Source organism: Chlamydotis macqueenii, chromosome 4, assembly GCF_036417535.1.
Source record: "Chlamydotis macqueenii isolate bChlMac1 chromosome 4, bChlMac1.mat, whole genome shotgun sequence".
NCBI classification, from domain to species: Eukaryota; Metazoa; Chordata; class Aves; order Otidiformes; family Otididae; genus Chlamydotis; species Chlamydotis macqueenii.
The window spans coordinates 33,048,962-33,063,415 of record NC_141559.1 but is presented as its reverse complement, the minus strand read 5'-3'; the positions used below and the strand labels follow the sequence as shown (position 1 = coordinate 33,063,415).

Genomic DNA, 14,454 nt, shown 5'->3' with positions numbered 1-14,454 from the left:
GTAGCTAACCTACTGAGCAGGGCAAAATAAGTTCTTTACTGTCTCTGTCTCCTCATCTTGAGCTTCATTATAACATTTCTGACCCAAGCCTGGCAAACTTCCTGGGCATGCGCTAACAAATCATGAGCAAACAGCTCTGAAAGCTAACACCAAAAGCTTGGAGGGCAATCAATATGTCCAACACATTTCAGAACTGGGTTTTCTGCCTGCTCTACTCTTGCAAAAAGCATGGGTTTTTTAGAGGACAACTTTAGCAGCTTACACCTCCAGCCTCCTCACAGGGAATATTTTGCATCAGACAAGCCCCTGGCAAAAAAAAAGGTTTGCAATCTAAATTTTCAGATGTATTTGAGACATTCAATGTAGCTTTCTCCAGTAACAAATTCCTGTCTCCAGATACATCACAGAAGCTTTTGAAACACTTCCTTTGAGACAAGTACTTAAAAATTGAAAAATTATTGCCAACAATCCTTACACAGGCCACTTATCTTTCTCTAAGGGACAGATTAAACAGGTAAGAGCCAGACAGTTTCACGACAGTTTACTGTAGAAAAGATGGGTCACCTCTTCCCTTTTGTTATGTGCTAGCAGCTTTGAAGAAGTCCCAGACATTCACAGACTACATACAAGCTTTTATCAATTAACTCACAGATTGTTTAGGAAGTTCTATCAGTGGTCAAAACAGCCACCAAAATGATGCATATCACATGCCACTGGTATTTGCTGATTATCACTAGTCCTCATATAAACTTCCTTTCGACTAATAGTGATAACAGCACTGCCAGTAATTAGTTAATCCTAATAAAAGCATTCTGCCTTCTTTCTTCCTTCCTCCCTCTTATCTTAATCTACAGGTGGAGTTTATTTGGTTTTGGTTTTCAGAAGATGACATTGGATTGATATTCGAAAAATACAGATCAATGTGTTTCTCCACAGAGAGGTATTTCCTCCACACTTCAGTCCTGAATCATTTTGAAGTTTATACAACTCTCATCACCACAGCAATCCAGGACCTCAAGTTGCCACTCGTACCTATCAAGAATCCCACTGCAGTGCTTTCCTGAATAGAGACTGGCAGACGTATACAGACATTGCAGTGCTTTGCCAAAACATCACTTCAGCACCATAAACTTTCATTGCTAGCTAAAAAAACCTGCCAGCCACAACGTTTGGTTTTTACAACATCAGCAAATGGCACCAGCTATCATCACAAGTCCTCTGAAGAGAATGACTTCCAGATAGGCACTGAATGATGTTGGATACCTGGAGTATCAGAGGCACTTAGTGAACAATCCAGACCGAATGGAATTGTTATGTTTGTGAGCAGCAGGCCTCAAGGACATCACTGAAGCCGCTTGTGAGAAAGTACTGAAGCTGCCTGTGAGAAAGTACTGAAGCTGCCTGTGAGAAAGTACTGAAGCCACCTGTGAGAAAATAATGAGGCCGCCTGTGAGACAGTAAACAAAGCAACCTTGAGAAGAAGGAATACGTGACTGGGGGCTGAACGTGAAGCAGGGTGCAGGTGGAGAGAGCCGTGCGCGTGAACATAGAGACTTAACGAATCATATTTTAGCTAGGAGCGCGTGCATGATATAGTTAACCAATTAGTAGAGAGCTTGCGCATGATACGGAATTAGAAGGGCTATATTAACCGGGATGTATCAACAATAAATTGGCATTTGCTCGATCATATTGGTCATCAGCAGTGCCCGTGACTTCCACGTCAGCAGAATGAATCCCATTTAAGCTCCTTACCTTCCAAGGCTTACACGCTTCATCTTGGCTAGCAGAGGAAAGGAACACTGAAACATGGCAGAAACTGCTAAGGAGACCATTACTGTAACCCAGTGATGTTTGTGAGCTTATAAAACCTGTACCTTAAGTTGCACAAAAATGCCACTATTAAGTTTTCCCAACTATCACGGATTACATAAAACTATTTCCCAACTGAAACAGCTGAATCTTTCACGCAACAGCGGGCAAAACCAGGAATAGTTGGTATGAAGATGAATCATCCCCAAATGAACTTAAACATATTCCTCTCAGCAAGCAGCACCTTCTTGAATATTTAACATGGGATTGGTAACTATTTAGAGCAGGGAAAAAAGAATACATTTCTATGAGTACAGCATGAAATCCCAAGATGGATAAATAGGGAAGACTAGGACACTGAAACAGAACTGGTCCCACATCAGCCTGGGAGGCTTGTGTAATGCAATGGCCATACATACACAGGGGAGACAAACACAGCAGCCTGGTACATGCTACGGAGGCATATTAGGTTAGTTAGAAAGGAAATTGGAGAGGGAAGGAGGTGGAAAGGAGATTGAAGTAAAGAACACAAGAGGGAGGAAAAAGAGCATAGACTGCAGTCAAGCAAACACTTATAAGAAATGCAGAAGTCAGTCTCCTGGTAAAAGAATGGAGAGCGCCTTTTGCTTCTCCCTCACAAGTTAAAGAAATGAAAAATTGTGTTCTGCTATTTGTAGATATTACAAATATTATCTTATTATCATGACATATGAACAATTCCTAGTGAAGAATGTGTTCACGCTTCTATCAGCTAGCAAACAATTGTTCTTGGAGACCAAGGGAGATACGCACCTTCAATTTAAAGATAGGGGTACTTTATTTCTCCAAGGTTAAAGCTAAATCTGTGGTTGCACAATTGCTAAAAAACAAAGAGCAATATGATGCTACCCAAAAGCTCCTCAATGTAATTCCTCCACAGGTAATTAGGAATACATTATGGTCAGAAGTAGTGAAGGCAGCAGCTAGACCCGGAACATCAGTTTGCACTAAAATGTTATCTCACAGCATGAAAGCAATTAGGAAACCAGGAAACATCACAAGACCTTTATATTAAACTCACATTTGTCCCTGAATTAATGAAGAGCAATAACCTCCAGGATATTTAGATAATACCACAAAAGTTTTCTTCCTTTGTAACTCAACCCAAGTTCTGCTTGAGTCACAGATGTCAATGCATGGAAATGCTCTGACACAGAGGAGAACATGGTCTTCTTTTAAATACTGCTATTTTGCCCTCTGAGAAAAAATACTGACAATATGCTCCACAGCAGGAAAGGCATCTTCTCTGCTAACCAGGCAGGCCAAGCACAGGTTGCAATTCAAAATCCTCCCAGCATTTCACCACTCTCTTCAACAAACACAAACTCTAGCACTCCTGCCTGGAGCCATCCATCTTTCACCATCTGTTTTTTCCTGATATTATTTTCTGTGCATATTCATCTCTATCTTGCCCAGCCTAATTTTAAATATTTCAAATAGTGGTGTTAAGAGTAAAATAAAGTTAAGCTACTCATGTCCAGAAGCTCTACCAGAAAATGCACGGACCTGCTGAGAAGGAAGTGACAGGTAGGAACTTACTATAAAGCAAAAGCAAGCTAAAAGAAAAGTATGGAATTTCCTTGCTGGCTTTGCGACTTCTGTGGCCTTCCTATTTATCAACCTGTTTTCTATGAGTATCATTAGCATATTTCATGAAATAAAATTGCCTGTAAGCATCAGAGTCTGCTTCAAGCACTCTGTACTGTTTTTACAGCGCTGTTATCCAGTATCAACATATGCTAAGCTACATACATGGGGCTTGCCATGTATGTACCATTATAGAACTGTATTAATGAAATTGCATTAAGTGGCCTCAACTGTAATTGTTGAGTTTATTTTGGAAACAAATTACAAATCATTGAATCAAAGCCACTTGCATTCCAACACAGAGCATTCATACAGAATTGTAATGCGATTTCACAAGTCTACTGACGTTCATACCTCTATACAACCTGGATGATTCCTGAACCTTCTCATCCAAAAAAATATGTGCACTGTCATGAGGTGGGGATTTCACCATGTACACAAACAATATTCAGAATCTTAATATCATCTACCTGTGGGCACCTGATGATTTATAATAAATTAGAGTTTCCTGTTTCAAGAATATGGATCAGCTTGACAGAATTTGTTACAATGCACATTAGTGTTTTAATACAATACACTATTGTTAATTCTGAGACCAGTAAGAAAGGCCCTACCAAAATAAGTCAGTCTAGCTATGCTACAATCAGAGATATATCAGTTCACTGACAGTCCCACTCCCTTCATGAATTCAAAGAAACAGTTAACAAATGCTTTATTTTAAGAGGAGCTCCTGTGATTCAGCTCCTGAGCAATGTGGAGCCCCTAATGGGGAATCTCTCTCCTCATTCTTCCACTCTCAATCCATCTGCATACATTAAAAAAAGGAAACATTGCTAATTGCTGCTAAATACCCTTTCTATTTTGTAGCAGTCACTCATACATTATGCATACATCAAGAAATAACATGGGAAGGGAAAAAAGTAAAATCTACCTCAAACTATGTGCTCTTCATGTGCTATGATTTAAATAGAAATTTGAAAGCAAGTACTGTCTGACTGATGTTCAGTTGTGACTACCTGAGCAGGCCTTCTCCTATAAATCATGTAAAACACTTCGGCTTCCATGAGGAAGATCTACCGTCTGCTGGTTATCCTACCAGAAACCACAGTATGCAAGCTTTCCAAACCACTGCTGTAATTGCTCCTACAGCTCAAGCAAGAGTGTCATATCGGAACCATGGTGGGGCTCACCCTGAGCAACTAAAAATCCCACCCCTCTGCATTGCACTGCAAGGCAGAACCAGTACTGCTTGGCTCAAGTGAGGAGGGTTAGACCTCTGGCTGGTTGGCAGGCTTGCTAGGGATCTAGATTACATATATTCAATCATAAGCTTATTCACTCTCTACTGTGACCTTACATTAGAGTCCTAAACGGCAAGGAGTAGTTGAGGAGGGCAATTACATGTTGCTGCACCCCTGCAGCCTGCTTCCTCTATAGTGTCTACAGAAAAGTATCAACTCCAAAAGATAATTGGGTGGAGGCTATTTCTGCATTTCCCACGCCAAATTCTTATTAAAGTTTCTTTGTTTAATTCAGGGCCTGGCTTTTTCCTTGTAATAAGTTCTAGAGGAGATGAAGCAGCTTGCTTATTCCAACAAAAGAACAACAGTTTAAGTCTCATGTAACCTGCACTTACTGTCCTGCTTTTCATTGGGGTCTATCAGCCTTTTGGGATATCGGCTGGCTAATAGCATAAAATGTAATGGAAAGGTGGAAAAACTCCCTAATTCCCTTTCTGAAGAGGTAAATTGGATATCTCTGCTCAGTAGCTTTTCCTTTGTGTTTCTGAGCTAAGGTTTCCAAGATTAATCGACTCACCTACGGACTGGGAAGAAGATGGGGAACAGTGATCCTTCAATGAGCCAAGCACTCTGTAGAGTATACTGAGTGTAAAGATGGTTAGAAAACTGAGATTCATATTCTATCAAAATGCATGGTTTCACCTAAACCAAAAATTTGCCACAATTAAACCGATTTCTGGAACCTTATTTACAGAAAAGTGCATTAATAAATAAGTTTTTTAAAAGTTTCAAGAATTTTGCATGTGGCATGTCAGTATTACAGCACAGTAGGAAACAAAATATGCAAAATATATCTCCAAAAGATAACAAGAGACAGAATGAGAAAATGCCTGTTTGAGCTTTTTCAAGTCCTAAGCAAGGCTAAACCATCACAATCATATGCAGGTAGCAAGGAGGGCTACTAAAACAGTGATGGGGACTTTAATGTTAGGCATTTGGACTTTGAGGACTGCTGCTGAAGGTAACTTTAGTAAAAGCCAAATGTTGATTCTAAGCTTCTAGTTATTTCCACATAAGATTTCTACAGGAGGATTTCTAAACAGATCTCTGCATTTTTAAAACACAAAAACATAAGTGTGAAAAATAAAGATTTCATATTCAGCTTTTTTTTTTTTTCTTTTTAAACATTCACACTTTTTTGGGAACGCTCAGGAATCTTAGTTTGCAAGACGACAGAACAGAAATCTTTGAAAGATGAGATATTGCTTGCATTTCAAAATGGGCATTTAATAAAAGCAGAAAAGAAATCTTCATTCTACCACTGAGAAAGAGACGAATCTTCAGAGGCACTTGGAAGATTTGCATTCCTTCTCCCAGTAAGATTGCTCAAATGAACAAATAGCTGGCTGGAATACACTGCGATGCTTGGTATCTTAATCATAACTGAGCTGCTCTCATTTCATCAAAATTAAAAGGTGTTTCATCATGTCTTTATTCTGCACAACGTCTCATGGAGCTTCCCTGTAAAAAGGAGGAAAAAGGCTCCTACATATTGTTGGATTTGATTATGGTGATTCCCCAAAGTGGATTTACCCCAGCTCTAAGCAACGTGAAATTGGCAAAACTCAGTTGTTCATAAGACTAGCTATTCTGGCCTGACCAAGGAAAATAATAATACAAGAAATACTCCACACCTGTGGGGTCTACTGCACCAAATATTTATGCTAGGACAGTGTTTGGCTTCTAAGGAGTCCCAGGAAACACAGGCTGGCACAGGGGGAAGAAAATACAACAAAGTTACCATCGCTTTCATTCTTCTGAATTATTTTTCATATTAAATGCAATTAGCAAGGTTTTTTATTTAAATAACTTTTTCTATGGAAAAAAAAAAAATAATGCCTAATGCCTAAACTAACAACCTTTCCACTTACAGTCGTCTTCTTTCCTTGAAAGCTTGGTAATTAAATCAATGAGTTACATTATCTCCTCTGTAATACATTATCAATATATTATCTGTTACTGTAATTTTATGTTTGTGTTTACAGTGCTATTTACTGTAAATGTGTTAAATTAAGAGACTCTAGAAAGAAAAAGGATTCAGCATGTGTAGATACCAAACACAATCCATATAGATCCTAAACCTGGTAAGGATAAGGCCTGCTACTCTATTTACTTTAGTAAGGTCTACAGAACAGAAAAATCTATCTAACTTTATCTTTGCATGGTACTCTAAGTACCTTGAGGTTTCGGCTTGACTGAAGATTTTGGTGCTAGAACAGTATAAATAAAGTTATCCAGCACAGGAATCGTAGAACTTACCAACAGATTTATTCTTGAGATGCTAGAGAACCAAATGACATGAATTTAGTGGGGTTAAGAATTTAAATTAGTTAATTACCTATCTAAAAATAATAAACATCATAATCTAATCTATATTTTGTCCTCAGGCAATATTATACACTAGATATTCAGTAGCTAGTACCTCGCCATACTGCCTGAATCTATACGCTCGTGCTGAGCTGAAAATCAAATATTCAAAGGATGTCACAGCTTTCTTAATCTAGAAAAAACAAGGTGTTCATTTCTACAGTAAATGTAATTAACGTAATTAATCTTCCTTTTTTTTTTTTTTACTCAATTAATATAGAAGCACAGTCACACTGCACACAAAAATAAAACATGCACAGGCACAGAATAAATTTAAAACAAATGTTTTATCCGTGTAACCCAGTACTTCAGTATATTTTCTTCTCTTAACAGAGAAAAGAATGCATGAAAAAGAGAAGCAACTTCTTTTCTGCTTCCAGGAACAGTCCCATAATTACAAATAGTAGCACTATTATAGGCAGATTTTAAAATTAGGCTCAAATTTACCACTAGTTTATAAAAAAATTAAGCCATTTTTAACAGGCTTTATGAAATGCTAGCATGCATTAGAAAAAAAAATTTTGAGTAGATGCATGCTGGAAATGCATGAAAACTTTTGGAATCTAAACATTATTAATAATTGGTTTGTCCTTTATTAAAACACTACTTGCAGTATGTTAACCCTTTTAAAATGAATACCAGCCTACTAGCTGCCACTGCCCTTCCTGTGTTAAGCAGCAAGTTCCTGCCGAAGCGTAAGGCCTCCAGGGCAGACCTCAGAAAGGCTCTTTCAAGTCAGCCCTGTCACTCACTGGCCTCAGCTGTCACTTTGCACTGCTTGCTGACACCGGCTACAGGGTTGGTAGGTGACAGCATGGTGTGAAAGGAGCCCTCCAGCCTGGCCTCAGTTGGATGGTTAAACCTGTGCTTCATGGTCCAAAGCATGTCAGTATTAAAGGTGGTACTGGGCAACCTCAAAAGAAACTTTGAGAAAGCATTTTCTTAAGAATCTGCTCAGAAGGCAAACCACATCCTGGGTTGCATCAAAAGGAGCGTGGCCAGCAGGTGGAGAGAGGTGATTCTGCCCCTCTACTCTACTCTTATGAGACGCCACCTGGCATACTGTGTCCAGCTCTGGAGCCCCCAACACAAGAAGGACTTGGACCTCTTGGAGCAAGTCCAGAGGAGGGCCATGAAGATGATGAGAGGGCTGGAGCACCTCTCCTATGAGGACAGGCTTAGAGAGCTGGGGCTGTTCAGCCTGGAGAAGAGGAGGCTCCAGGGAGACCTTATAGCAGTCTTCCAGTACCTCAAGGGGGCCTACAGGAAAGATGGGGAAAAAACTTTTTAGCAGAGCCTGTTGTGATAGGACAAGGGGTAATGGTTTTAAAATAGAAGGAGGCAGATTCAGACTTGATATAAAGAAGAAAGTTTTACAACGAGGATGGTGGAACACTGGAACAGGTTGCCCAGAGAAGCTGTGGATGCCCCATCCCTGGAAGTGCTCAAGGCCAGACTGGACAGGGCTCTGAGCAACCTGATCTGGTTGGAGATATCCCTGCTCCTTGCAGGGGGCTTGGACTAGATGACCTTTAAAGGTCCCTTCCAACCCAAACCATTCTATGAATATTGTTATATCCACGGGTAATGAAATGCTATGACTGTTGTCAATGAGTTGAAAGTCAAAATCAGGCTTCCATCATGGCATAAAAAAATGCCAGTCATCACACAAGACTACAGACTTTCACACAGGCAACCAGATTACTATTAGCAGATCCCAACAATGACCATTAGTTTATGTCAGCTTCCAGACACATTTGGATCCAGCTGATCATATGTATTTGACAGTCCCTGATCTTGCAGTTGATGGCAAATAAGCACACTCCTCCAGTTGCACAGAGGCTGAGTTTATAACAGTTGACAGAATAATTCAGGTTGGAAGGTATTGCAGGAGGTCACTGTTTGCTATTATTCAGTTGGAGGATTTGGACTCGATTATGTAGGTCAATGTGAACTTGAACAAACCATTTGTCACATGTTTAGAGATCAACTAAAATAACAGATTATTGGCTAATGCCTTTTAGTCTTCCGTGGAGAAACAGTCTGTAATCATGCTTCGATCCACTTTTAATAGATAAGCTTCAATTGCAATTCCCTGTCAAATCCCATTGCTTGCTTACACTGTGTAAGCAAGGTAAGTGTTCATCTTGCACATGGGATACACAGCCATTTGCTTTAGGACAATCCCAAATAGATGTCTTTAGGAGGAATAATCTGTCAAGGGCACTGTTAGCCATGCTCAGGCTCAAGGAATGAATTTGGTAGTTGTGGTCTCTTACTCCCAGTTTAGAGTAGACTAGAGATACCACAGCCTTAAAAGACATAACCTTATAAAGATAAAACACACAAAGTTACATTGGTATTTTGTTTGTATATCTTCTTGGGACCTTCTCTTACTTCAGAAAGACCCACCCTGTTTCCTACAAGGGATCTGTGTCCTACTGGTATTCTGCATGCCAACACCTGATCCCCACCCAACTGTCAGTTTACCTGGAAAACCCAAGCAAAAACAATCTCATGTACCTCTGAACTGCATATGAATGCAGAAATAATAAGTTGTAGAATATCTTTACATGATTGAATTTTTATATTAACATTTTTGAAATGGCTATTCCTCCCTTGCAAAACCAGTAAGAGACAGAGACACAGAGCAGTCTGTTAGGAGCCGTAGACACTAATCAGCTAGATGGCCATACTGCATGGACGACTGAGAATCTCAGTCTAAAGATACCAGTATCAAGAATCAAATGAATGTTTTTGCGTATCTAAAGAACAAAGCACCAGTTCAGAATAATGACACTATTTATAGGGCTTTGGAATAATATGCATGTACATTATGGATGTTCTTTAATTTCACAGATGTTATTCTATTCTGTTAACAACCATCATGACTCATAGTTAAGTTTTACAATATAAATAACAGAATTAAATGAAAGTCAGCAGAGATTTGCTTCATATTTTATAATTATAAGGATCTATATGTATATGCTAATATTAAGATTAAAAAATCAGGTACGGTCAATACTGAGGTAGGTAATTTCGTATTACGGCAATGATGATCCTTTTGACAGTGAGTCTGAAGAACTATGAACAGAAAAGAATATTCTCAGCATAAAACTACAAAAGAACTTTAGCAGAAACTAAGGGTACAGACTACTGTGGCCATGTCATCTTTGTGTATCTCCTGGCAGTTCACAGACACTCAATTTTGTAAATCTTCAACACAGCTTTTACAAAGGACCACGGCCACATCAAAAGCAACATTTTACTTAGAGCTGAACAAAAAAGCCCCCTAGGAAAACTGCTTTGAAAGAGAACAAAACCACTTCAAGACCAATCCACCACAGTGGAGTAAATGCCTACATTAATACCCCTCTTTCCCCCCTGAACTAAAGCACCAAAAGTATTTGTCAGACAGACGGAAATACACTTCCATAACAGACAAGGATAAAGAAGAGTTTTTAAGAATTAAATTTTAAACAGCTCATCTGGATGCTAACTGGAAATAAGATACACCATAGAACTTCTTCATGTTAAATCCACGTCACCCATATTTTTGTGCAAATACTAATATTCTTCATAATCCTATTTTTTTCTAACACTTAAACGTTCATATAGAAAAGAGCACAAAATGAAGTCTCTTCTGGGTTATTTTTGTCTCCAAACAACACTATACACATTCTGGAAAGTATCATTCCCACCAGCTCTCTAGGGTCACTTTTCACATAGTGTAAGTGGAAGAATATAACTGCAGTGTATCAGCAACAAAAATGCAGTAACACATGGTATTGTGCAAATACTTAATGTTCACCTCGGTGATGGAATAAAAATATCTACAGAGTGTTTTATAGGATGAACTAGAGCAAATTTAATCTGAAAAGTTCAGGATAACTTGGAAGCATTTTTGAGTTTGTGTCACTGTATTAATGGAAGATAGTGACTCTACAGCTAGATCTTGACCTTAGATGCAACGTGTCTAACCAGTCAGTGGACCGGTACACAAACTCTCTTGCTTTTCATCTGCAGAGGATACAAATTGTGCTGTTAAACCTGAGATTTGCTGTTTGACCTTTCAGCTCCAGCAGGTTGCTGTTCTACTCTGAGTTACTTGGAAAAATAGTTATCTTCCCATTCAACTGTACAGAAATCCTACAGCTGCTGACCCCCACGACAGGCTGCTGAGTTCAGAATCACCTCTAGATTGCACTTTAAACCGTGATCCAAATTACTGTTTTCAGAACAGTAAAGTTCCATGCCCAGTCCTACTCAAGTTGCCAAATCCTGCAAGTCAATCAAAATACAAGCTATAAACAGCAGATATTTTCTTTGCTATTCATTTGTTCAGTGTAACAGAAATAATCCTGCATTCATACCACTGACAGACACAAAAGAAAACACTCCATCTGCCCCTCAGTTCAGGGAGGCCACTCATCGTTAACTTCTTCCCCTAGAAAAAGACTGTAATAAACAAACCTGTTTGGCCAACTGATCCTTCTTCACCAAGCCAGTGGCTGCAGCGATGTTCCCTGCTCCTTCCACTGTCTTCTGGGCCACCGCCGTCACTCCTGTCACCACAGCTCCCCCAACATTAGACACTTGCTCTTTGGTCTTCTCAGCCACTGAGGAGAAGCAGAAGATAGAAAAATACATTATGGCTCTGGGAGCTGTAAGTTTTTCAGAGAATTGTGTCTATCACTAACAGCTCAACATCATGAAGAGCCATAAGGCCATTACACTTTGTGTATCCCACGTGAATCTTAAGAAATGAAACTATCCATCTGGTAACACTGGAGCAGCAGAAGTAAAAACAAGCCTTATTTGTGGCTCAATTTCTTTCATGTGAATGACATTTGACATTTTCATTCATGTTTAGATGTACTTTAAGAAAAAAAAAAAAAAGTCATTTAAGGGCCCTTATTCCCAACTCACTGTGTAACATGTAATAATTGCACTCAATATATCCCAGTGTGGAAATGCATTCCAATTAGTCCACCAAACACTTGCTGCATGTTATGGCATAGAAGATAAGATTTTTTACATTAAACTCAAAAGCCATTGATTATGCTTTTCTTATTGTTTTTTTTTTAAATATACTTGATTAATAAGCACAGCTACTATTGCTCAATGAGAGAATTTCAAATGCAGCCTTTTATCTGATTCTCTGAGATTTTCACCCCGCTGCTGATGTGTCCATCTATAATACACTAATCTACAGAAAGACTGAATGCCAAAGATGCCAAAGCAAACTGGATTAATAGCTCATTTCCAAGCCCCAGGGAAACAACAACTCATTTAGCCTATATATACATCATCAGTTGCCATTCTACCTTTCAGAATATCACAGGGTTCTTTCTGCTCGTTCGTCCCCAAGGCCTCTTTCTGACAGCAGCTCACACTATAGAGAAGTCGCTCTAAGAAAAGAGATGGGATGACTTCATGCCTTAAAGTTACACAGCCAGATGTTCGGCAGAAAACCACATTTACTCATCTAAACAAGGGACTGTTCTTCAAAAACATCCAGTATATCATTTTTGTAATTGTAACTAATCCTATACCTTCCTCCAGTTCAAATCTCATCTGATCCATAAAATGTATTCACAGCTCTGTTTGCACTATTTACAAGCACGGAATGCATTCTGCTTGGCAGAGAGGCCACCCTTTCAGAGACTTTTCTGGGAAGCACATATGAAGAGACAACTTTCTATGGATAAATTAGATTTCTTTAATTCCTTAAACAAAGAGTACCAGCTGTCTGTATCACAGGGCACACAGCATAGATTGCTATGATTGACATTAAATAACAACAATTAGAAAAAAGCTGGAAAGGTAAACCATGTGCCTAATACGTGATTTTTATTAAAGACCCAAATAAAATATCTGCTGACTGAAGATTAAAGTAGATAATTTAACATTCATTCTAACTAATTTCAAGTGAAAAGTTAGTGATCGATTGACTTATCTCCCATTATGACCAAAACTCGGAGCTTTCATTACAGAGCAGGACAAACAACTGACTACATGTTGTCTGAAACTAGAAACGAAAAAAATCTGTTCTAGTATCTTCCAACCTATACATGCTAAGAGATATAAATGCACAAGAAATTTAATTGTATCCATCCAGTACTCTATTGCCATGCTGCTTCTTCAAAAAAAAAAAAAAAAAAAAAATCTAAAGTGAGTTTTGCTGAAAAGCAAATGTTGCCCTCGGGGAAGGTCTGACATAATGCTAGCAAGCGCAGAAAGACATCTCTTAAGGTGCCCTATTTGATTATTATCAGCCACAGACTACAAAAAAGCTCTGGATTCTACACATAAAATTTATATAGGAAGTTTTTCACTAGTTCTAGCAAACACCTATCTTAAGGTTTGTGTCCTAGTAATATGTTGTATCTTCCAAAGAATGTTAAGACCTGATTGTGCACAGTCTTTCAGAAACAGAGTAACATTACAAGACTGAAACTTGTTAACACTTTCATTATTTATAATAGCAAGAAGAAATCTCAAACAGAGCTATGTAAAAAAAAAAAAAAGCAGCATCTTGCAAAAATATGTTTTAAAGAGATAATCTCCAAGAAATTATTTTTTTTTTTTTAAAAGAGTGTTTTGGGTAAGTTTCAGTATTGCTTTTTATTTTTCCTCTTTCTCATTCCTTTTCTGAAAAAGGAAGGAAAAAAGAAAACAAAACCAACAGAAGATATATAAATCAAGGTCCTTTTTATATACATTTTCTTCTGTTAATCTTTTTGTATGGAAGTGACATGCACTGCTTTGAAAACTCCCTTTTCCAACACACATTGAATGGCAGAACATTTAAAAGAGACAAATTCAGCAGACTTGATGCTGACAAAGGATCACATGCTCAGCTACTCCCAAGTGGAGTCCTCCCTTCTGATAAAATAATAAGGCATGGTTGCACTGTGTTCATTGTCAATTGTCATATTTAGTTTCATTATCTTAAAAAAAAATAAAATTGCACCTCAAAAGTAAAATACCAAGAAATAGAGTGAAACTGGGTGCACTATGGATGCTGTGATATAAAACACCCAATTCTGGATGCTATTATTAAACCCACATTTCTCAGACTATGTTGTCATGGCAAGTATGACCACCTACTAAAAGCAACTCTCCAATGTCTGCCATTCCCATGATTAGAGTGTTTTGGGAAAGGTTTGCGTGAAGTCTATTTTCTCCTCACAGAAACACATTACCCTAGGAAAGGCTTAGTACATGCAAACAAAACAAAAAAGCAAAGAATCAGGCCACTAACACTGTTACTAGCACAACACGACACCTGATAAAAGTAGTAACAAAAGCAGTATATTTAACATTACTTCTATTTCAGACATAG

At 38.5% G+C, this 14,454-nt stretch overlaps 1 protein-coding gene across 1 annotated transcript in view; it reads right to left on the bottom strand.

Annotated features, from left to right (window-relative positions):
• Positions 1-14,454, bottom strand: part of SNCA (synuclein alpha) — a 74,904-nt gene that overhangs the window by 46,534 nt on the left and 13,916 nt on the right. The window contains exon 4 of the mRNA XM_086746595.1: positions 11,580-11,725. Coding sequence (XP_086602721.1) covers positions 11,580-11,725 — 146 coding nt within the window. The remainder of the gene's footprint in view (positions 1-11,579; positions 11,726-14,454) is intronic.